The sequence below is a fragment of the Tachypleus tridentatus genome, chromosome 6 (assembly GCF_004210375.1).
Source record: "Tachypleus tridentatus isolate NWPU-2018 chromosome 6, ASM421037v1, whole genome shotgun sequence".
In the NCBI taxonomy this organism is placed as follows: Eukaryota; Metazoa; Arthropoda; class Merostomata; order Xiphosura; family Limulidae; genus Tachypleus; species Tachypleus tridentatus.
This window is the reverse complement of record NC_134830.1, coordinates 52,195,024-52,221,303: the sequence shown is the minus strand read 5'-3', so window position 1 is coordinate 52,221,303 and position 26,280 is coordinate 52,195,024. Positions and strand designations below refer to the sequence as shown.

The window sequence follows — 26,280 nt, the reverse complement described above, 5'->3', positions numbered from 1 at the left end:
CTGTGATTATTGGCCTGAACACAAACTTCATATACATAAAAAAGGTTAGATTAATACTACAAATGCTTTACGTTAAAATTACCTTTGCACCATTGTCATGTTACTAAGCTTGACTGACACTTTCATTTCTGACTGGAAGGAAAAACAAACTGACAATACATAAATCATCTTTAAAATTTTTCAAGATAAAGTCAGGTTGTGATTACTTTTAACCCTCAGATTACTCATATGTTTTAACCATTTGTTGCTAGTAGTTACAGAATAACTTGATCTTTTTTTACTATTACAACACTTACTATAAAAACCTGTTAACAAAATTGGATAAGAAACTTATTTTTGTGTTAAATACACATGGAGGTAGCTTCCAGAAATTACAGTAAATTAACTTTTGTTTACATTTGTTGTGCTGTGTGATAATTATGATTAAGTTTATTAATTTCATGAAAATAATCAACTAATCAAAATTAGTCTCTAATTATTCATTTTTCTGATTATTACAAAATTATTCAATCATTTAGTGTCACAACTCAAGAATACAATGAACTAATCAAAACTAGTGTTTACGATTGTAAGTAGTTTTGACTATTCCAATTAAGTCTCATATGAGAAGAATTAATTAGTTGAAGGTAATTAATTAATGATTGATTAGCTAATTAATTCTACTAATCACCCAGCTCTGATGTCATTATGGACCTTATAACTAACAAACTATGAACCAATAAACAACCCAGTGCATAATTAGTTTATAGAAATAAGTTTAGAAAATGGGTAGGGTTCACTAATAAATATTAAATGCATCAGACCATTTCAGACTCCTCTTTTACTGTTTTTCTTTTTTTTTTTTTCCAATAAGTTACTAATTTCATAAACTTGTGTACTTGGCCTGTAATATGTCAGAGGCAAACACTTAAAGTAAAAGCAAATAATCCTTATGACCTACTTTCCCAAACTGACATTCCATCTAAACTGAAAACCTAAATTGGGCAGTAAAAGTAAATACATTTATATGCAAACATTTACTTACATTTTCTTTTTATTTCTAATAATGTTTAATTCAAATATGCTAACTTACCTTTCTGTGTTTACTAGAGTACATAATTTATAAAGAGGTTTGCTCTTCAATATACACAAGATGAGAAAGTGTATCTCTTGTACATTATTAAATGATACCCAAAGGAATAGTGTAAATAACCAAGAAAAGAAAATGCCCAAAAGTGGCAATGGAATTGGTAGAATGTCTCAGAATTACACCATCTGGTGACTTGACTGGTTTTATTTCCTATGGAATACAAGGAATACTCTTTTTGTTTCTCCAGGTGCTTGAGGTATGCAATGACTGTGGAGAAATCATGACTGAAAGTCTTGTTTTGATGAAACCATTTTCTACTGGCCTCCTTACTTTTTTGATTGTGGAGTGTATAGTTAGTTGCCTGGGGCAGGCAGATAATGTTTATGTTTGTGGATTCTCACCTGGTAAAAGACACAGCACACTACTTAATATAACTGCAGTATGAATTGTTACTCATCTCCTTAAACATGATATTGGTTCCCCAAATTGTTTTGTTCTTTAATACCATTTAAGTAATTTCACTGTTTTGGAAATCCTAACTCCCTGATCTGAACACATCTTTATGTCCTTATAGTGTATGAACATTTTGCACTGGTAAGAACAGTTAAACACACTTTCCAAAACAGATCAACTTTCAGAGGCATCAAAGTATCTAAAAACATCAAACAAAATGAAACTATAGTTCAGGTACATACCATTCCCAAATGGCTTATCATCAGTTGTAGTTGTCACATAACTTACTAATTTGCATATTAAAAATTATTTTAACACAAGGTACTAAACCCTGTATACATCTCCATATTATATGAGGCCTATACAGTTTGGTAATTAACTTCACACTTCTTCAGACATTAAGCCTACTCATAGCTAAGACTGTACTACAGCCAATTGAAAACTAGTTATATTAGCCACATTGGTATTGACTACTGGTCACCTGGATTATGAAATAGAAGACGTAGAAATTTACTCAACAATATTCAAATCAAGGTCAAGTACATTTAAAATGCAAAAATAAAAGCTCTACAGTCAAAAACAGTTAACCCTAAAATCAGTAGGGGAAAGTCTTAAACTCCAACAAGAGACTTCCAAGTATAAAAATAACTTATCAGGTTGAAAAGGTAAAACCAAACATGAAAGAACAGTTTGAAGAAGAGTGAACATTCCCATCCAGAAAATTAAATCATACTGAAGAAAAATTAATGGAAAAAAAGAATAACTGTCACAGATAAAGTAATGGTTTAAATTACCATTACAAAAATGTTTAGTAGAGCATTATGACATGACAGAATAAAGCCAAATACAACAGCTAATAGAAAACAATATTAAGTATGTAATAAACCATTCTACTATAAATAACAGAACTTCTTAGCATGGAATATTTATGTAGTACACTGAATATAGACTATTTCTATGTGAAAAAGTCACTCTCTGCTGATCTCTACCCATGAAACAATTTTCATATGTGCTTTTCATCATCTTTGTAACAACCCACATTTTGAATTAATTAACTATTCAGCACTTTACTAAAGATTTTAAACATTAGCATACATGTACACATATCTCAAGTTAAGTTCTCAAAATAAAAATGCAAATGTTACATTTCAAAGATATGGATACTTTATAAATCCTGCACCAATATTTGACTTGAATGAATCACTAGTTATACATTATCGGTCATTAAAAAGAGTTACAGTACAGGGTAGGCAAAAAGCTTGGACATCCACCCACCTTTCTCCAATAAAGACATGAAATAATTTATTGCACACTGAAATATTTGCATAATTTATACTGACACAAACAAATGAAAGGTTTGATTAATAATCCAAAATGTCTGCCTGTTGGACTTCATTTTCATGATATAGAATAGCACTTCTCCATAGCAAAATAGAGGGTGACCTTAGCAAACCTTTTAACAATTGCTTATTTCATTTCAATGCAACAACTCATGTTGGTGCAAGGCTAGAAAAAGCCATTTATCCTATTAAAGTTACCACAAAACTAATCCAATGTCTAGCTAACAAATTTTTAAAGGAATTCAAACCAACAGTATCTGCATGTACAATATCCAAAACACTAATCAATAACTTTGTAGTTCTAAAAAGGAAAATTTTGTTGGAAAAAACATTTTGTCTTCGTAACACATTACACACCAGAATCAAACTACTTCAATTCTTCAACAATTTACAAAAAACAAGCCTAAAACTTTAAGCCTCATTACTAAAATGGTATCACATTAGTCTCTAAGCTCCTTCCAAAATTATAATGCACTGTACTTGTACCTTCAGAGTGTATACAGAACTTTATAAATAAATTCCATGACTTTTCTACACTTTCACTGACCATTCACATTATATAAATGTATTTATATAAATATACAAGTATATAGGGAAGTATGCTATGAAATTAGTGGATGAACAACATCAAATAAATTACTGAGCTTCTATACTAGATGCAGTAACCAGTCAACATATTCTGTTCTTAATTACTGGCTGAAAAAAAACTTACAAAAGAAAATTCCTTGACTTTCATATTATTTTAGTGATTACTAGCTGCAAAAAAAAGGCTTACAAAAGAAAATTCCCTGACTTTAGGCATTTTTTCTTGGTTTTTCCATATTTTTCCCGACTATATACATCCTGAGCACTTGATTATGATGAGAACAACTAAAAATGAAACCAGAACTCCAAAGTATCTATCACCAGGCTTAAGAAAAAAATAGCTATGAAATTGTCTTGTACTACAGAATAAAATTTTCTGATTATAACAAAGAACTATCTATTTTGTTTCCCAAAATGAAATTCCCAGCATTATGTTTAATAGTTCTATCAACAACAACAGTTAAGTTCTTTCCGTTTTTCTTATTAACAACACTCTTCTAACACAAAACTCACACTTCCATACCTCAAGTATGGAAGTGACTTTATACTGCTTAAAAGTAAAGCCCACTTAGCACATTCTAACCTAATCACTAACACTGAATAGAAGAAACATTCTTAATCAAATCAGATGTTTTCAATAAATCTACAAATACTACTGTCAAAAAATGCATCTGGGCTTATGCCAGTTATAAGATGCAACACAAAAAAAAACTTCTGATTTTTAACTTCTGCCACAAAACTATCTGCACTCTCCAGAACATCATGACCCTAGTATCTGAAGAATAAAAATCAATGTTCGTCCTAGATTTTCTACACATTGCATTACAAATATCTATAACTACTACAAAATTGTAACAATTACACCAAACATTGGTCCAACTAATAGTCTAATAAATCTTTTCTTTGCAAATACAATTTACCATGGAGACTGGCCAACAATATCAAAAATAAATTAGGTCCTCTCAAGATGTTAACAAATGGCCTGAATAGTAATAAACGTAGTTATCTGTGAGGATATTGAACAGAACAGTGTGTAGGAGGAATACCAATTTCCAATTGAATCTATTTCAAGGAATGACAAAATATGTATTCTCCTTAGGGTTTTATAAGCATTAAACTACATAATTTCATTACAATACACTTAATTTGCCATTTTTCTCAGAAGCTAAATCAAAAATGCTCACATAGCCACAGTACAATTATTGAGCAATAAGTTTTAACTTTCACAGAGATTTATTAATCACTCTTAAATAACAGTAACATAATTCATACTCATCTTAGTCTTTGACAATAATGTATTACTTACTGGTTGCTTCTATCTTTTTACCCATAGGTCACACCTAATCTGGTTTTACTTGTATTAATTTTTTATTTGCTTGATTTACAATGTGTTAATACTAAATTGTCTATTCATCACACATTTGTAGTCTGACTGTCACTAATTCCAAATATTACCAGTAACCTCTTTCTAACTCATGAAAGAAGCCTCACTTAATTTCTTCAAATTTTATGTTATTCTTAATTTTATTAATTACAAAATACCTATACCAGCTGTGGTAAGTTTCTAAATTATAATGGTTAAACAATATTCTGTCAGTATTACTAGTAATATTAGCAAATGTTACAAGATTTATGTAGACGTTAATGTTTGTTTGTTCAATAAAAGTTTCACTCTCAGCTTCGCCCATCTCAGACACAGTAAGTGTAGCACAGTTTACGATTCAATGATGTTCTTAGTTATTTGTTCAGCTTTGAGTTTAAGTTACAAATTAGGAGTGCTTCCTTTTTCCTCAGTCCATTCATCTTTCACCAAGTCTATTACTTGAACTGTTTGATGTTTGGGTTAGATTTCTCATTACAGGCTTTGCTTAGGTGGTTGTAAATTCCAGAGTAGTTGGAAGGGCTGTTTGTGCATGCTCTTTAATTCTGGTTGTTGGGATTCAGGTCATTCACCCAATATTATCATGCCTGCACCAAGAACACTTGAAATGATACATCAACAGCAATTCTTCTAAAGGAGTTATTTTGTCTTTAAATAGGAAAAAGTCACTTATTCCTTTTGTAAGGTTTGAAGAGTACTCTTAGACTGATTTGGGGATAAGTTTATTGCAAAAATTTGGGGGGGTTCTTATTAGTTTGATACCATGGGAACCGGTGAATGGTAACACCAATGTGATAAGACATTTAGGAACATTGAGGTAAGAAATCTTGGGATTGTAGACTTCACTGATATATTTAAAAATACTTTTGCTGACAGAGTAACAGAAGGAAGACATTTTTAATCAAGTGTTTTTAATATTCATTAGTTCATCTTGAACATTGCAATAAGAGTAATCAAATTCATACACTCTATAAATTAGAGTACTTATTAAGTTATTTTTTTAACTATCAGGTGTTAATGTGCTGAAATGACAAGCCAAAATAAATGGTTTGTGGTCATATCTAGTGTTGAACCTCCTATTTTGGTTGATGACCTATAGATCTAAAAAATACAATTTAGTTTCTTTTTGTTCTTCAACTGTAAACTTGATCTTCCTGTATATACAATTTAAATAATCTTGGAACTTCTTGACATAGCTCTGTTCTCTAAATACCATAAAAGTTCCACTAACATATCTCTTATAAAGGTTTAAATTCAGATGGACAGAACTGTAACCCAGTGGTTTCATGATACAGTAGATATCTATCTAATAATAATATTAATGAGACCATGGGTACACTGTCCCTTTGATCATATGTCTTATTATCAAACACAAAGTGAAATTCTTAGGTCATAATTTCAAGTAGTTTCATAAACCGATTTTTAGTCAAGCCATTAACCTCAGTGTCATCAGGAAATAATAAATCATTACTTAATTTTATCACTTCATCAAGTTGAACATTAGTGTATGCAGTATAGGGACTCAGTATCAAAATTGGTAATATATAGATTGATCAAACTTCATGGATTTGACGAAACTGGAGAAATCAAAAGAATCTTTTAGAGTAAAGTAATTCTTAGTAAAAGGAAATACCAACTTACTGAAGAAACCAGTTAACTTATAACTGTGATTTCCTGTTTGATGCAACAGTTCTGATCAGCACATCTGCTTTATCATATTTTAGTTTGGTTCACACAAGACTGAAATTTGAAGCTGAATGGAACTTATGAACGGACGACTAAACTCCTGACAGGCAATTCTAAAGACGAAAAATCTTTTGTATATTCATTAATTTATAAAATACTTGCTCTCTGTGTAAATTATAGTTATAAATTTGTAAACTAAAAACTGTGCAACTAAAAATGAAATACCGTTACGTATATAAATAAGCGATGAAATTTGATTAAAATTTAAATATCTATTTACCTTTTAGTTATGAATTATTGAAAAGTCCTCCAGAGTAATTCAAATGTACATTATGTTGTAACTGCTCTTACAGAAAACATTAAATATTTTAAAAGTCTTACAAAGCAAAACAATGTAACTTAGTGTATGTCATCAGAATAGGAGTAGGTTCACATACGATTCCCGGATGTAAAGAAAAAAAAAAAAAAGACAGACTGAACCGGAAACAACGAAGGAAGAAGTTTCTCTTCCTTTTTTTTTTTCAATAAGCTTTTTTTTTTAAGGAAGTCTTGAACCATCAAGACGGAAATAAAAATATAAAGGTCTTATATCGTATATACGACTTATTATATTCAATGTACGAAATAAGACCTCGATATTTTTATTTTTCATCTTGTGCATCATGCCTTTCACCCACTACTGTGTGAAATATAATGGCGTGACAACACAGTGATACGACACGTGAAATCGCGATACGTTTGTTTTGATACATCGTTCAGTACGCTGCGATTTATGTATCGTCACAAAACTTGGCAAGCTTTCAGTAAATGTCTTTTGTTTGTTTGTTTGTTTGTTTGAAATTTCGCACAAAGCTACTCGAGGGCTATCTGTGCTAGCCGTCCCTAATTTAGCAATGTAAGACTAGAGGGAAGGCAACTAGTCATCACCACCCACCGCCAACTCTGGGGCTACTCTTTACCAACGAATAGTGGGATTGACCGTCACATTATACACCCCCACGGCTGGGAGGGCGAGCATGTTTAGCGCGACGCGGGCACGAACCCGCGACCCTCGGATTACGAGTCGCACGCCTTACGCGCTAGGCCATGCCGGGCCCAGTAAATGTCATAAGTCTTTTGTACAGAAAAAAAAATCAGAATTTCTAATAAACTATTTTTGCTGAAAATTAATGATACAATACAGGAAGATGAGTATTGAGTCCTATAGGTTGGCTTAATTTTTTTCATCAAAAACATTACATGCAAATCAATATAATACATTAACAACAACAAAACTGATAGACATATATTAACCGTAATCCGAGGGTCGCGGGTTCGAATCCTTGTCACACCAAACATGTTCGCTCTTCCAGCTGTGGAGACATTATAATGTTACGGTCAATTCCACTATTCGTTGGTAAAAGAGTAGTCCAACAGTTGGCAGTGGATGGTGACGACTAGCTGCCTTTCCTCTAGTCTTACACTGCTAAATTAGGGACGACTAGCGCAGATAGTCCTCATGTAGCTTTGCGCAAAATTAAAAACAAAACAAACAAGTTATGATCAAATACGCGAGAATTGTGTATCTTCAGAGACAGCAGTGCATTATCTGTTAGCAGTAGTAAGATATAATTCTTAACGGGCTAAAACAAAACAGATACGACATAGCAAGGTGGTTAAAGCACTCGACTCGTAATCCGAGGGTCGCGGGTTTAAATCGCCATTGCACCAAACATGCGTTATAAGTTACGGTCAATCCCACTATTCGTCGATAAAATAGTAGCCCAAAATTTGACGGTGGGTGATGATAACTAGCTGCCTTCCCTCTTGTCTTACACTGCTAAATTATGGACGGCTAGCGCAAATAGCTCTCGTGTAGCTTTGCTCGAAATTCAAACCAAATTTCGAGTGCTTAATTGTAACTTCCATTTTCTTTTGTTAAGGCGCGAGTAAATCCTCTCTTTTATTTTCACTAATCACATTCCTGCTGCACAGAAGACTGGCTCATGGTTCTGAGAAAACATAAGACAGGGATTTACAAACGTTGGTACTTGTAGTGATCTCAAACTTGGATAATTAAATAGTGTTTTATAGTGATTTGTAGTTGCCGTGACTCTGGTTTCTTGTTCATTTAGCATTTTCCCTTTTTTACTTAGTGAAACTTACCAGGAGGGAACTGCATGAGTTGACAAGAGGTCTTTATTTATTGAGACTTCCACTATCTACTTCCCATTTACACACGCACATACATACACAAAGCTTATTTGCCCTCTTAATGTACATTGTATTGTATTTCAAATTGCGAGTGTTGAAACATTCGCTTTATCTGAGATTTAACTGTTGTGACAAGAAGAGAAATACACACTAAAATATAGATCTGAAAACATCCTCTTGTTAGCGGGCCCAATTCGTCTGCTCTTCTAACAATTTGTGATATATCACACTTCTAATTAAATGATCACAGAAAAGTGAATATAGGTCATAAGTTCCTTTAACAATGATAACAGACAAGTCAAAACAATTGAACAATAATTTCAAGAGAATTTGGGAAAACATGTCTAAAAAAAGTGTGGAAGTAGTAAAAATGAAATAGAGAAATATGATTTACCTAGTAGAATATACAGTGATCATTATCAAGATATAATAAATAAATAATGCAAACTGCTAATAAAAAATTATAACTGAGATGCATGACATATTCGAGATTATGTTGGATATTATTACATATGGTGTTATCGAAAGTATTATTTTTTTAATTACAGATAATTTATAGATTTGTTGGAGGATAAAACTTTATAATATGTTGTAAAAATTCAAATAATCATGTTGAAATAAAGTTACTCTATGAGAATTCATAAATCTAACAGAATCTAAGCTCCATCGTAATCCGAGGGTCACGGGTTTGAATCTCCGTCACATCAAACATGCTCGCCCTTTCAGCCGTGGGGGCGTTATAAAGTAAGGGTCAATCCTATTATTCGTTGGTAAAAGAGTAGCCCAAGAGTTACGGTGGGTGGTGATGACTAGCTGCCTTCCCTCTAGTCTTACACTGCTAAATTAGAAACGGCGAGCGCTGATAGCTTTCTGTAACTTTGGGCGAAATTAAAAAGCAAACCAAACCAAACAAGTTCCACAAGTTTAATTTTTAACAGTGTTTAAAGCTTTAAAAGCAGTAATAATACTATATAATACAATAACGAATAGATATATGTTTCACCCTGCCAGCATAAAGTAATTGTACAGTAAATAATAGGATCTGTGCAAAAGGTCTCCCGGTGGGTCAGTTATAATTTTATAAACATATAACACTAAATTATGGGGATAGATTCTTCGCGGTAAACAAAGAGCGAATGGCCCGTTATGTAGCTTTGCCCTAGATAAACAATGGTGCAAGAATTCTTGTTCTTCTTAGTCTGGCATGGCCACGTGATTAGGGCGCTCAAGTTTGTAATATAAGGGTCGTGGGTTCGAATTCCTGTCATATCAAATATGCTCTTCTTTTCAGCTGTGGGGATGTTCTAATGTAATGGCCTATGTCAGTATTAGTTGATAAAAGCGTAGCCCAAGAGTTGGTGGTGGGTGATAAGGACTAGCTGCCTTCCCTCTAGTATTACACTACTAAAGTATGGGCAGCTAGCGCAGACACCCCTCATGTAGCTCTGCGCGAAATTCAAGAACAAACAAACTTGTTGTTCAAAAAGACTACACTGTATCTAAGAGCTAACTGGAAATAACTAGCTACTAGTTATTTTTTCCTAGTTAGTTTTTTTTAACTCTCTCTGTCTCCAAATTATAATTTTGTGATTCTACTGATCAAGCTTCCTTTGTCATAACATTTTCAACATTTTAGTTTAATCAATACCAATGCTGGTAAAAACGCTACATTAGTAGCGTCACCTTCTGACTAAATGTTTAACGAAAAATATTTAAAATTGAATAGTACATGATTGTCCTCCGGTAGGACAGCAGTAAATCTTCAGATATACAATGCTTAAATTAGAGATTTGATCCGAGTCCCCTCGGTGGATGCGACAGATAGTCCGATTTGGTTTTGCTAAAAGAAAACGTGAATGCAGTAAATGTTTATAAATAAAACATCATATACTTTTAAAAAGCACGTTGCAGTTTGAGAAGTCATGATACTTCATAAACAAGCTGACAGGTGTGCAAGAAACCAAGGTTCTTATGCTTTCATAATATGAAAAAGAAATTAGGCTAACAAAACTGGCATAGTAATAATAAAGAGCGGAATTCCACCTAGACATTTTCGGTCTAGACATAAGTTTAGTTTGATTTGAATTTCGCGAAAAGCTACACGAGGACTGTCTACGCTACCCATCCTTGATGTCGAGAAAACCCACTTGTAGAGAAATATATATGAAAGAAGACAACTCAGATAATTTTATTGACATCCAACAGCCAAACTTCCCAGATAAAATTAAAAATTTATATTTTCCAGAAACACCTATAAACAACATCTTAAACGATTTTTTCAAAGAATTTTCTCGCAAAACCATCAACATAATTTCACAAAACAGAAAACTAAAAAAACAATCTTACAAAAAGAGACATTAATTCCATTAAAAAACCTAAAACAAGACAAAAACATAAAAATTCTAAAAGCAGATAAAGGTAACGCTATAGTCATAATGAACACGAATGAATACATCCAAAAAATGAAAAACATCCTATCAGACACGAACAAATTTAAAGCAATACACACAAATCCAACAAAGACACACGAGATGCAACTGAACAAATTACTACTAAAAATGAAAAAAAGCCAACGCAATTTCACAAACACTTTATTCCTACCTACGTAAAACCGTGTTAGATGTTTGAATATATAATTTTATTTATTTTCTTTAATAAACATAAACAAACGCAAAATTAAAGAAGCCTTACTTATACAACAACTTAAACCCAAAATAAACCAATATAAAGGGACGCCTTTATACCTATATTAATATAATAAAATAAATAAAATTGTATATTCAAACATTTAACACCGCCCCCCTACATTCCGACACTCAGTTACACAACCCCTTCCAAACATGTGGTCAGCTTCCGGTCAGTTACCTCTTTCTTTGTTATCTGACGATAACCGAAGAAGGTCGAAACGTTGTTCGCTCTTCTATGTAAAATATTTTCTCAACCCAAACGAGCCGTTTTTGCATATATACTACCCATCCTTGATTTAACAGTGTAAGATTAGAGGAAAGGCAACAAGTCATCACCAACTCTTAGGCTCTCTTTTACCAACGAATAGTGAGATTTATCCATGGCTGAAAGGGCGAGCATATGTGGTAGGAGGGGGTTTCAAAACCAGCGACCCTGAGATTTTGAGTCGAGCGCTCTAACTACCTAGCCATGTTTTATTATAATACTCTGTTCATTACGTAATTGTAAACGTGGTTAGAAAATACGCATGCAAATATAAACATCATGAAAAAGACTCTATTTTGTTTTCTACCTAAGAGAAATTTAAAACGTTTATTATTGTATACTTTATCTGCAAAATCGTTATTAAAAAACGTTTTTCAATGATAGTAACGAATTAATGTGGTATTGTAGGAAGAACTGATTTCCCTCAGAGTAATATAGTACGTTTTACGGAATGACTGGATGTTCAGTGGTAATTTATTATGCAGTTAAACTGTGTTCGACGGCTGTGAAGAATCAAAGAAATTTGACGCCATTGTTCCCTCTAAGTTGCACGGTCGCAAAACAACCACTCAAATGCCTCACACAACCTGGGGAATGTTGAGGAGTTTGTTTGGTTTTTTAGTTTTGCGCAAACCTACTCAAGGGCTAACTGCGCTAGCTATCCCTAATTTTGCAGCATAAGACTAGAGGAAAGGCAGGTAGTCACAACCCCCCACATCGAACTCTTGGACTATTTTTTTACTAAAGAATAGTGGGTTTGACCATTACATTATAACACTCCCACGGCCGAAAGGGCAAGCATATTTGTGTGACTGGGATTCGAATCTGCGACCCTCAGATTACGAGTCGAGTGCCTTAACTATTTGGCCATGCCGGACCAACCCAAAGTAGATTTGCTATGAAAAACGTATATATACCTAAAAATCTAAACAATATTTGTTTTAGCGCAAAGCTACACAGTAGGCTATCACCGAACTGCTCACCAAGGGGAACCAAACTCTACATTTTAGAGTTGTAAGTCCATAAACTTACAGCTGATTCACTTGGAGACATAAATAATTTGATTCCATAACAAAAAAAACTTATTAAATTTTCGAATGTTCGTTTTTATGATACTACGTTTCTGTTTTGGTTTTTTTCTTGCCCTCTAGTGACATTCATGAGAGTACATGTAGCTTAGTTATCGTGTGAGCCGTGCGACCGGGAAACAAGAACCGGTCATGAGGAAGTTAGAGGTTATTTGACACTTATGGTGAAATTTAAGACTGATTGCATTATTTAAAAATATATGAAAGGCATTATGGTAATATCTCAGTTAATTGATGAGGTAAGTTGTTAAAAATTAGGAGCCACATTTTCCACGAAAAAATGTGAGTTAGGCTTAGCATGTAGAAGTGTACAACTATCGGAATCTTTCAGCTTCATACGGGTAATGCAAGTAGTAGGTGTTGGATGAAGTAACGGACGAGTAGTTTTAGTTGTCTAGGCCTGTAGCTAGGCCTAAATAAATGAGGTCTTAACATTTGCAATAAAGTATCATGTTTGTCGTCTTAGCTATTATTATATTTTTAGTTAAATAGTACAACTATTACTGCACTTCAGCTGATAAACCATTTTAAACTTGTTAAAGCTTTATTTAGTGCAACGGTACAACTACTAACGTACAACCCAGTCCAGTTTCGACAGTTTGACTCGAGTTGCAAGAATTTTTGACGTTCTGACCTAATACAGTATAAAGTAAATATTAAGTGATGGTAATGTATATATCGATGATTGGAGGAAATCAAGAATGACCCAAATTTACATTAAGAGTGATAATTGAACTTGTAATAGGTTCCAGTTTAAAAACTTCATTGTACATTTAATTTAAATCGTGTTCCTACATAATTGTTTATTTTGTCAGGAGAGTAATAATTTTACAGTTATTTCAAAAGTATTCGTTAAAATATTTATTTATAGTTTGATACTTTCCTTAGTCTATTAATACTAGCACATCAGTAACAGAAATTTAAAACCATTATATTCTAAAACATGTTAATAGATACAATCATATCTACACTGGTGGTAGGATATTTTAAATGCAAGGTGAGAAAATTTTGTTCACTATTATTTGAATAAAACATGCCTACCAAGTCAATTTCAAGTGAAAGTTAGTGTTTTCTCCTTTTGACAGCAACATCATTTACTTGTATATATACCTAGTGCCAGTAACATGTTTATAATCTTAATATAACCAACTCTTAGTAATGCTCATTACATTAATGTGCTAATTACAAGTGTCTGCCTTTAAGTTATTGAGAAGATATTGATAATATTGGTGTTTTAATACTCAGGAAATGAAAGGCCAATTAATCTCACTGCCAAAAATTGGTTTGAATGCATTATCAATGAATACTTGGAAAAGCACCTTGAAGGTTGGAATTTAAGAATCCTCAACATTTTGTTGTTAATGTTGTACATGTTTTTAAACATGTCACTTCTATTTCAAAAATTGACAGGTGAGAGATTTGGGGAGTAAAGGTTATTAAATTGGGAAAATACTTGTAAGACCTTGTAAAACTAGGTAACAATCTGCATTTTCTTAAATAATTTGTAATATTGTTTGTACTGCACATAATTTACAGTAGAGTGAAACTGAAAGTAGTACTTTGTATGTAGTGCATACTTATTTGTTTATCTCTGTGTGTACATTGTTGTGAACATTTGTTTCATAAATGGCAGTTCTAAAATCCCTACTGAGTATGGATTAGAGAGATTGAAATGGAAGAACATGATTGCCAGAAAATTTGGATTAACTCAAGTTGAAGAACAGCCAAAGTTAATAAGACTTTTCCAATTTCATTAAAAGTTTGTTACTCAAGAGGTGTGTTAAAGAATTGGTAGAAAACTGAATATATTTATTCTTTGGACAGAAATTGTCTGGGAAACTGCTTTCTCAGTAGCAAATGTTTTAAGGACAAAAGTGGTAATAAGTTTTGAAACATGAAATTGAATTAACATTTTTATGCAGCATGATGTGTGAATAATAAACCTCAAGGAACAGATTTTTAAATATATGACTGTCAGATAAGGCTTTCAGCAAACAGCTGCATTATATATCATGAAAATTTTTTATATATGTATCTCTAGTTGTCACAGTTGAGAAATGCTCTCTATTGGCACAGTGGTTTGTGTATGGACTAAAAGTGCTAGTCTTGAGTTTTGATACCTGTGGTAAGTAGAGTACACATAGCCCATTGTGTTGCTATGTGCTTAACTTCAAACAAACTTTAGAATGAACTACATGTTAATACTAGCTGATACACACTTCTTATCAAGAGTTAAAATATTGTCCAGAATAACTCTTAACAGAAAAGAAAAAGTATACTTAGTAGATTTATGAAATATTAAAGTTCTCTTGTGAATTATCTAACACATTGTTAAAACATAGGTAATGGTGAATATCCCCCTGCAAAGTGTGTGGCAATGGAAATTTTCTAAAGCAACTATAACAAGACCATAAATTTAAAAACAGACTTGTTGCTAGTGGAGAGAAGTCGTGTCTTTTGGTAAATATCACCTCTTTAGATGTTTATACTTCCCTTCCATTTGAGATAACTGTGTTGAATAGTCTATAGAAATCATTCTTAAGTGTAACAATTGACATGTAATAGATGTCTTTCATTTCCTTCAGTAATGTGAAACTGTATGGGAAAAGACTGGTTGACACAAAAAGATCTGACACCATTTGATCATTACATAACTCTACTTATCATAGTTCGCTTTACACTGTTCCTGTTAGTGTAATCTCCTAATTTGTACAACAAATGTACTTGTGGTACAAAAACTTCAAACTGTATTCATTTATATGAAGAAAGAAATGTCATTATCTAGCTGAATCACCTCGATTTGGATTCCTTTACGTGGTGAGGTGACCTCCCAGAGAAGGTTCTGTATCTTCAGTTTATCACCTGTGGGATCTAAATATCCACCTGCATGTTTGCTGTGCATGGTGATCCATGAAGGGGGGTATAGGATCCTGGTGGTTGAGGGGTCCAACTTCAACACATCACTTTGGCCTTGAATTCCTGTAGATGGGTGGTCTTGGGGTGCTCTCCACAAAGATCAGTCGGCTAGTCCATATGGGTCGAGGTCAACTGAGTGCTAGCATAGGACGTCCTGAACAGGTGTAATGGACATTGTCTGACAGTGGTGTTCGGGTATAGTGCTCATGAAACCCAGGTGTCACTGCAGTGACCTTATATGGCACTGTAGTGCATCCCCTCGTAGGACATCAAAATATTCTTTTTTTAATTATGGATACCCCTCAAATTAAAAATAAACAAGCATGACAGCATAAAGAAAAAATTGACTACTTGAAAACGACCGTGCATTGATGACTATACAGTCAAACTGACAACTTGAGTCTGTCCTGCAGTTTTTAATTATACATTCTTTAACTGAAAAATCCCTTAGGGCAGATGTCTCCATTTTTTATTCAGAAGGGTTAAGAAGGGATTGCTGGCTCACTAAAATTGGTAAAAAAATTATGGTCTGGGGGACATTTTAGTGGAAGCAGCTTCATCACAACATTCCAAACTCCTCTTGAAGTCAAAGGCCATTGGGGATATATCCATTGAGGTTACTCCTCATTTTACCATGAGTTCTTCCAAAGGAGTTATAGTTTTACTTGTAGAGATGGGATTATGGAGCCAACAAATGTTCCAATATTAACATTTACTTCACATCCTCCTATCATAATCAAGGCAAGATATCTGAATTGTAAGGTACAGCCTTGTATTCCTAAACCTGTCAGATGTTTTTATTGTCAATGATTTAGTCACTCGAAAACATCTTGCCTTGACATGTGCTTGTTGTGCTGGTAACAACCATGATGCTTTTGAATGCCAACTAGAACAGCATTGTGTTAACTGTAATGGTCCACATCCATCCTGTTTTACTTATTGTTCTGAATGGGTGGAAGAAAAGTACATCTCAAGACAGTTCATAATATTGCTTACTCAGAGGCTTGGAAATTACTATTCCCAATTCTATCTTGGACTTATGCTGCTGGTATCCATTCCACTGCTACAGTAGGAGTCCAGACAGACCTTTCTGTGCCTCCTACAGAATCATTAACAGCTCATCTTAATCTAGTACCCTACAAAATCAACAAAGTTAATGAATCAGTATCTTTTTCTATCTCTGTCCCTACCACATCTTCCAGTCATTGTTCAACTTCACCTTGTTCAAGCCCAGGTGTTTCCATGGGGTCTTCCTCTCTTGATATCCCAAAAATTAAACCATTCGTTCATGTCCTCAATCATTGGAACACATGTTTACAAACTCCGACCTGCCTACTTGATCCAGAGCAGGATTACTAGAGAGTGACCGACCTACATTCAGTAAAGGAAAGAAGCGAGGTCACAAGCAGAAATTCTCCATGCCATATTCATCTTCAAAATAAAGAAAAATGGCCATGCTAATCCAATGGAACTGTCAAGGTTTTCAATCAAATGTGAATGACATCAAGGATTTAATTGACTTTTATCATCCCAAATGTTTTTCTTTACAGGAAACATTTTTAAAACTTACTAATACAGTCACTGCACCCAGTCAGTCATTTACTGCTATAGATCTATCTGATCCCCTTCACTTTTTACTTGCTTTTCTTGGTAGGTTGACATCAATCCACAGGGTAGTGATCATTTTCCTATCATATTAAGAGAGATTGGCTGTGGTCAGTGCCATCTGACCCATGTGCCTCAGTGGAAGTTGGACTAGGCCAACTGGCCCTCTTTCACTGCTCTCTCGGAACTTGATTCTGATGTAAATCATTGATAGATGATTGTGTAGCAGCAGTAACTAACTGTATTGTCCAAGCAGCTGCTCAGTGTATCCCCAAAACCTCAACATCTTTCCCATGGCAACCCTGCCAGAACCTCAGCACTGAAAATGTTGGATCCTATCCACCATTAGGGGCTTCAGCTTTGCACTGGGGCCTTTCGTACTTCTCCAGTTCAAACTTTGTATCTGGAGTCCCATGAACTCTCTCTGTATATTTGCCATTTGCAACTGTCTTTCATGTATGCTTCCAAACATCTCTCTTTACCACAGCATCCTACTTGGTTGTGTTTTCCATCCTCAGTGGACCACACTTTTCTATAATAGAAAATCTGCCATTGTTTCTTTTAGCCTTCATATTTGGGTACAATCAGAAAAATTGGATATATCTTTGAATAGCGTAGCAGTATCAACAGTTCAGTCTCTTCCACTGTGACCTATCTTTGAGTCATCTGAGGAAGGGCGGTACTCCTGATTGGAAATATCGCTCTTTATTTGCTGAACATTTTTCAAATGATCTATCCATTCTCATATATACAGATGGTTCAAAGTCAGTGACTCTGTAGGTTCTACCTTGGTTTGTTACAGTTCAGTTGTAGCACACAAAATCCCCTCCACAGTTTCTGTGTTCACTGTTAAATTGTATGCTATTTCTCTTGCTTTGAATCATATCAAAACTATGCAATATATGAATTGTATGATCTATACTGATTCACTCAGCTGTCTTTTGGCCCTGACATCATTCCATGTTAGTTACCATCTTATTTTTATCAATATCCGAAACAAACTGGCCCATCTCTCTCTAGTCCAGTTTTTTTGGATACCAGATCATGTTGGTATTCATGGAATGAGCTAGCTGACAGAGCAACAAAGTCCTCATGCTCTGGCTCTATCATCACCATCCCTGTTCCATACATGGACTTTGGTCCAGTTATCAAAACCCGACTATACACCATTTGGCAGTTGACCTGGAGTGAGCAATGAAATAGTAAGCTTTTTCAAATCAAGCTTTGGCCATTTTTGTTTCTCTAAAGATCAAAGGGTGGAAATTGTTTTGCCTAGGCTATGTGTTGGTCACAGTTTAACTCCCACTTTCTTTTATCTGGAACTGATGCACCAGTGTGTGGTCTGTGTGGCACTCAGGTCACAATCATAAATATTTTATTATCATGCCGTCTTTACAACCAAGAACAACAATGCCACTTTAAACTTTTTTTTTTGGTATGTTTGCTCTTGCCATTAACCATTGTCATAGGTGATACTAGCTGCCTCACTCATGTTTTTACATTTTTAAGAGCCATTGGTCTTTTTAACTTAATTTAAGGTTTTTATTGGACTGTATACTGTTTTAGCATGATTTCTTTTACACATTTTCATTTCATTTTGACCTGAACCCAGGATTAGAAAGGCCAACTTCAGATGACTGACAGCAAGTTTGAACTTAATGCTTAGTGTAAAGGATAGAAAAGTTGTAGGTGACTGTCAAGTTGGGTGTGTTGATATAGTAGTATGTTGTGTAAATAGGAGCAAAAGAATATGCATATGTTGTCCAGTAGCGAGGGGTACAGGAGGTAACTGGTAAATCTAGAGATAGCTAAGGGTGCTATTTGCAGTGCAGTGATCTAAGGAAAAATGGATTTGAGGAGTTTGTTGACAAGCATAAAACATTAATAACAGCATTTAAGGAAAGGGGCTGTAGTTTGATTTTTGTCAATGATATTGCTAGGAGTATATTGTGGAGATGAGATAGTAAGAAGGTCACTACTAGAATTGAATGCCAGGCTTAGATCAGTAAGTAGGGATGAGTAAATAGGTTGATTGGATTTGTGGGATAATTTTAATTGAAAAGTTAATCTGTTTTGGTATGGATGGCTTGCATTTAAACAAGGCATGTTAGCAAGGGCTGCAGTGGTAGACAGAGGTGAGGACTATACCATTGATGAAATTGGAGATATAACTTGACAGAAAAACAAGTACAATAGACATAAGATATGGATGTATTTTAAAATCTATGAATAATTGTTGTTAATGTAATATTAGGAATATAAGAAGTAAAATCAAGTTCAAAGCACTTGTTAAAATCAAGGATTTTGATTTTATGGATATCACAGGGACTTGGTTGAGTATTAACAACTTTGATGATAGAAATTTGTTTGAAATACCAGGCCATAGATTATTTACTAGAAATAGAGTGTTGAAAATGGGAGTAGCTTTGTATGTGAGGAATGATTTGTATCCTGTTAAGTTAGAACATATTAAAGAAAATAACATTGGAGGGTAGGTTCAGGTTACTGCCAGTTGATATAAAGGGAGAAGTTTTGTAATTGGGATATGTTATAGACCTCTAGTTCAGAATGTGGAAGTTAATAAGAAACTGCAAAATGAGATTAGAATAGTGGTTAAAAGAAACATTATTATGAGAAATATTAATTTCAGGGGAATTAATTAGAAAAAGTTTTGAATCTAACAATGATGGAGAAAGGTTTTTGGAAATCTAAAAATTGATAAATCTCTGGAGCAGACAAATTTTAGCCTAGAGTTTCAAAGGAACTTAAATATTCTATCTATAAGCTACTAGCTAATATTTTTTATAGGGTATTGGGTAGTGAAAGAGAATAAAAAAATTAGATGTTGATAGTTTAATAGTGTTAAAGAGCCAGTGTGGTTTAACTAATGGAAAATATTGTTTAACAAATCTTCTAATGTTGTTTGAGGATTTGCTGCAAGAATTGATGGAGAAAATAATGTGGATATCATTTATCTTGATTTTCAGAAAGTGTTTAGTAAGTGTCTCACAAGAGACACATTCGAAAATTAAATCTCAGTGTGGGAGAAATGTTATTAAATTGGATAAAAAATTGCTGGAAAGTAGAGAATAGTAAAAAGTTAGATCTGACTGGATCACAGTTACAAGCAGTGTGCCTCAGGGATCTATGCTGGGTCCTCTGATGTTTATGATTTTTATTAAAATTGACTTTGGAATGACTAACACAATTTTGAAGTTTGCAGATGACATTAAAATTTTTGGGGTGGCTAACTGTATTAAATATACTGCAGACTTAAGGAAGATTTAGATCATTTGATGCATTGGGTCAATATATGTTTAACTATCCAAAATGTAAGGTGATGCATGTAAGTTTTACATTTCAAATTATCATGATTTAAGTGTAAGTACATTGAATACTGTGGTTGAAGAAAAAGATCATGGTATTGTGATTGAAAAATCACTTAATTCATATAAACAGTGTATTGTAGTTAATAATATGGCTAAAAGGATTTTGGGTAACATATATAAAAATGTTGAATACAAGGCAAGGAATATTATTCTTTCACTATATAGATCATTTTTAGACCTTATTTAGAGTACTGTGTACAATTTTGGTCTCTGTTTCTCATGAAGAACATTGAATTTTTGGAGAAGGTTCAGAGAAGAGCTACTTAAATATCTGGATGGTGGAATTGTCTTGTGAGGAAAGACTGAGATCTCTATACTTTTCTCTGGAGAGGAGAAGGGTCAGAGGGGATTTGATTGAGATGTTTAAGATGATTAAGGGTATTGATAATATAGATCCATCAAACTGTTTTGTGTTTAGCAATGAAAACAATAGGATAAGGGGTCTTAAGTTCAAATTTTGGCAGCATAAGAGTTATTTACAGTTTAGATAGTATTACTTTCCAAACAATGTGATTGACTTTTGGAATGAGGTGCCTTCAATGGTGATGGAGGCAGAAAATTTAACTGAGTTCAAGAAAGATTGGAAGAATACATGAGTAGTAAGGGGTGGATAAGGTTGGGAGATGGAAAGGACTTCTTTGATGGGTTAATAAACTCCTTTTTGTGCCCTTTAAAATTTATGAATTAATGGGATTGACTGGGATAACAAAATTAGATTATGCAGAAGAACTGTGGGTAAGAAAGCCAAATTTGGCTCCAATTTTTAATAGGGAAAAAGTATGTGGGAGAGGAGAACTAAATGTGGATGATACTCATGGAGTGTGTGAAAGTTGGTATGTCTGGAATTCTCTCTCTCTGTTTACATGTATACTCCTTCAGTATACCTTCTTGATGTCAGAATAATATTTTTATACAAAGTTGAGGAAATTTGTTTTTTTATATTTTGTAGATTTTATTGAGATTAATGCAATTTTGTGAAACATTAGGGTAGGAGTGGGGTCAGGACTTTATCAAAACACTAAGCTGGTGTTTGTTATTAGACTCGCATTAGCTATGTTGTTACTTTTTAATTCATTCAGTATTTTGATGCTATTAACATTGTTTACAACTAATGCAGTGTTGTCTTTTCAGCCCTTGCTTATACATGCTGTTTTCAAAAGAGATGCAGATGAAGTTCGTGAACTGATTTTACAACGAGAAGATGTGAACTATCAAGATACAGAACGTCGAAGTGTACTACATGCTGCAGCCTTCTGTGGAGAAGCAAATATTGCTGAAATTTTGATTCAAAATGGAGCTCGAGTTAACACCAAAGATAATCGTTGGATAACCCCACTACATCGAGCCTGCTCCACGGGGAGTGAGGTATTTCAGTTTTTTTACTTTGTGTTTTGCACAACAAACCACACATTAATGTTAAGTATTGCAAGTGATTTAGTTGACTGGAGAATGATTTGAACATAAGATTTTATACAATAAAACCATACATTGATTACACAGTATTGGCATAAATTTAAATTTTAAGAGAGAAGTGGAAAGCTTCCTATGGTAGATAATGAACTTGGAGGGATTGATTTTGTGTAGTTGTGATTCTAGTTTCTGAGTGTGTTGTTATAAATAGTTAAGTCATTTCCAAAACAAGAGAAGTTATAGCAGACCAGAAATTAGATTTTCTTATAGAAATGTTTCTTTCCATAAATATCTTGTGTAAGTAAACTTCAACCCTTTTTTAGGATACCGTGGAAACGTTACTTCGACATGAAGCTGATGTTAATGCAAGAGACAAAAGCTGGCAGACCCCTCTCCATGTTGCAGCAGCCAACAATGCCATAGAATGTGCAAAATTCATCATTCCCCTTCAAAATAATTTAAATATATCAGACCGAGCAGGACGCACAGGCTTACACCATGCTTCGTATAATGGTCATACAGAGGTGTGTATATAAAGTGTAGATGTTTGTGTATTAGAGAAGTTCATTTATTTACTTTATAAAAAAAAAAATCATAAACCTTTGTATAAAATAATTAATTCAGTATGAAAGGAAAATATAAGATGTACAAGAAATGGTTAATTGTTTTGCATCACACGTAAACAGTTCTTACCTGTTCTCTCATCTTTGCATTTCTTGAATTATCTTTGAAATATACTCTTTAGTAATGTTAGTTCCATATTAGTCTAGTAAAACAGGAAAGGCTAAAGGTTTTATATTACTGGATATGTAACGTGAGTGCATGTGCACCTCAATGCAAGTTATGTAGTGTTAGCTAGGCATGACTGGAAGGTCAATATAATAAAATATATATGTATGAGACTTAAGCTATTTAGACTAAAATCCTGTATTTTCATGTTATAATATGAAGTTATTCTAGTCACCCTTTTTCTTTTTATAATGTTTATGAAGTTAGTCAAGTGACAGACTAAGCAAGAGAATAGAAAATAAAATATCTGACTGTACACACTGGTAATAAAACAATATTTTCACAAATAAATCTTCAGTAAAAAGATTTCATTAAAAAACCTGATTTGTTTTAATACAAAATACCTTTAGTCTTTACGAAAAGTCTTCCAGATTTTGTGAAGTTACTTATGCTGTATCAAAAGTTATAGTACAAGTACTTATCATGTGCGAATGTGTGCACAAAATTGTGTATATTATACCAAGCCTGTAGCAAAAGAGTTAAACTAGGTTTTAATTTAAAAACATCAAAATGTGGATAAGGAAAGGATGTATAAGTGTGTTAAAACTGGTATAGGAAACTCTTATGTGCATTACACTTTAACATTCTGTTGGCTTTAGGGTGTGATACCTAAATTACGTTAAACGTCATAAAAAATACAAGTTTATTATTGGAGCAAAGAAGAAAACCAAACTCAGGTAGGTAGGTGATGGTCTAAAGTACAGTATGTGAACAAAGTAAGAATTAATCTGTTCACTATTATAGATAATTCCATCAAATGTAGAGAGAAAATTTAAGGCATTGTGGTTAAAACAATAGAATTGTTTTGATTTTAATAATTTTTATTCTAGACTTAATGATAAAATTGTGAATGTTTCTATAACAGTGTCATTCATAAAAAAATTATCACCATTTCATGTTAAATAATTTATTGCAGGCCTTGAATTTTTTACTTGAAACATTTTTATAATTTAACCAATGTCTTCCAATAAATATAAGAATTCCAATGAGAGGTATGCAGATTTTATCTTCAAATTGGCATTTTCATACATAACAAATCTTAATAAGGAAGACAATAGTTTAAATTTTCACATCAGTTGTACATGTAGACTTATTATATACTTAATTATTAAGGTTTTCTTGATAAAGCTAAACAACTATATTCATTAGATCTTGCTCTGTAACAAAACTTTAAAAACAAAGCACACTATCTGGTTTTAGATTCTAGCATCATCATTAATTAAACATGTAAGTTTAGAGATTAAAAAAACAGCATAACTTTGAACTTATGAACTTTCCATTTTTACATACAAATATTGCAAATAAGCTAAATAACAATCTCTACTACAGTTCATGGTTTATTTCACACAAACTTTGCCCACTACTGCAAGATTTGTTAAATGGAACTCATAAACTGAGTTACATTTTTAGTTTCCACTACTTTATTGTCTTCTCTGTCTATGACAGTTGAAGTGGTATATCTTAAGTGTATTGCCCCTTTTTACAAGCTAGATTCACTTAAATTATTTACATGCTGATTTCCTAAATGGTTGTCTATGTTTTGTTTACAATCACCTCAGAATGCTTGTGTTAATATAAAATGTTGAAGAGAGTCATAAGAACTAAGCAAATGAAATTTTTGTTAATTAGTAATGTTACAAGTCATTGTCATATTTAGTATTTTTATGATTTATAATTATGTTGTGAAGTAATGTTTTATTTTTTGAATAAATATCAGTAATTTAAGCACGGTAATTTTCTGTAATTTTGAAGGGAGAAACCATCACTGTCCTATTTAGTATATTTTCAGCTTGTTACATGTTTTGTACTTTGTTAACGTGTAGGATAAATTTTCATATAGAATAATTTAATATTTAAAAAGTAACTTAATTCTAAATAACTTGATCACTTGCTTTTTGCTTTTACCTTTATTTTTGACACAAGTTTTTAATGTTAATTGTAACTGTTTGGATAATCTTAAATCAAAAAATATTTTAAAATTGACATTATATAATATTTAAACATTTATATTATATAATTCACTGTTACTTATACAGATGGTTGACCTTCTACTTAAGAATGGAGCTACATGTAACTCTTTTGACAAGAAAGACAGGAGAGCAATTCACTGGGCTGCATACATGGGACATACAGATATTATTCAGTTACTGAAAGATTTTGGAGCAGAGTTGAATGTCAGGGATAAACAGGTACTCAAAATAGCAATTTTTCTTTATGTATATCTTTTGTAATATTAACTAGTCCATTTCTCTGCCTTAACTTTATTTCACATATTTGTAAAAGAATCTTACAATAACTTAATTTTGGAAATGGATGTTTGTCCATTAGGGCTGCATTTAGCTAATTAGTGTTTTATTATAGTCATTCAGCTAGTTGGAAATTTATGTCCCTGAAGGTACAGATATAGAAATGTTTACAAGGAAGTGAATGGAGTGAAATATTATAACTTTGTACATTTTATCACATTTTGATATGTTCTATTAGTGATATTATAATAGTTTGAATTGTAAAAAGTGCTGCAGGATAGATGGAGTACAATTCCCATAGTACTTAGTTGAACAACTTTATGGGATCAAGAAAGCACAGTATCAAACTCTTTTAAAGAAAGGACTTGCATTCCAAAAATTAATGTTCTGGCTAGTGTATTCATTGACTTTGCGTACTTTCTGCCACAGTGCATTGTACTTTTGCTTGTGCATAGTTTGTTAATATAATTTGCATTATATCATTACTCTGTCCTTTGCTTCCATATTTGTTTGCAGTAGTGTACATGATATGAAGGACTAAATGTAACGTTTCTCTTCATTCAAGTGGTATACTCCTCTCCATGCTGCAGCAGCAAATGGCCGTTTAGGTGGTGTCCAGCTTCTTCTGGAACTTGGAGCAGAGATTGATGCTGTGAATGTGTATGGTAATACTCCACTTCATATTGCTTGTCTTAATGGGCACGATGATGTTGCAGATGAACTTGTAACACACGGGGCTTCCGTTCATGCTGTGAATCACGTAGGACTGGTAAGGCATTATTTTACCAAAGTGGTTAACAAGTTACTGTCGGCCATTTCATAACGAAGGATGGATTACTAGTTAGATGAAATTTTAAGTATGGCATGACAAATTAGTACTTATAATTAAACCTGTGGAGTACACATGGTAGAAGTTTTAATTGTTAAGAATAATTTCCACATAAGGGCTAATAAGATACCATGAAACCAAGATGGTAAAATCATACTCTCTCAGTTTTGTGATAAAGGATTGTTTGCTGTCCTGCTTGTTGTGATTCCTATCATATGAGTTTTGATTTTCTTACATGCTTAAAAATTATAGTGGAGACAACCATGCAATTCTGTACATGACAGGTCTTTTGGTTTATGACATTTGTAGTGCAGACAACCATACTCTTGTACATGAAAAGTCTGTTTTA

General features: G+C 33.3%; 2 protein-coding genes across 7 annotated transcripts in view; one reads left to right on the top strand and one right to left on the bottom strand.

The window, feature by feature from the left end:
- LOC143252505 (leucine-rich repeat flightless-interacting protein 2-like) overlaps nucleotides 1–6,981 on the bottom strand; it is a 55,478-nt gene extending 48,497 nt beyond the window's left edge. Inside the window, exons 1-2 of one of the 3 annotated variants that reach the window (XM_076504750.1) lie at nucleotides 6,795–6,977; nucleotides 6,470–6,627 (exon numbers count right to left, since the gene is read on the bottom strand). The gene's annotated coding sequence lies outside the window, so the exon portion shown is untranslated. Of the gene's footprint in view, nucleotides 1–6,267; nucleotides 6,396–6,469; nucleotides 6,628–6,794 lie in introns of those variants that run through there. The other 2 variants (XM_076504749.1, XM_076504751.1) reach the window with 2 other exon arrangements.
- Nucleotides 6,982–12,814: 5,833 nt separating this feature from the next.
- The window catches only part of LOC143252503 (uncharacterized), an 80,162-nt gene continuing 66,696 nt past the window's right edge, over nucleotides 12,815–26,280 (top strand). For 3 of the 4 annotated variants that reach the window (XR_013029016.1, XM_076504748.1, XM_076504746.1), the window contains exons 1-5: nucleotides 12,815–12,986; nucleotides 21,789–22,022; nucleotides 22,391–22,591; nucleotides 24,893–25,045; nucleotides 25,668–25,871. Coding sequence is in view for 3 of the 4 variants with exons in the window: in XM_076504748.1 (XP_076360863.1) it covers nucleotides 12,948–12,986; nucleotides 21,789–22,022; nucleotides 22,391–22,591; nucleotides 24,893–25,045; nucleotides 25,668–25,871 (831 nt within the window). In the remaining variant the exon portion in view is untranslated. The remainder of the gene's footprint in view (nucleotides 12,987–21,788; nucleotides 22,023–22,390; nucleotides 22,592–24,892; nucleotides 25,046–25,667; nucleotides 25,872–26,280) is intronic. The other variant, XM_076504747.1, reaches the window with a different exon arrangement.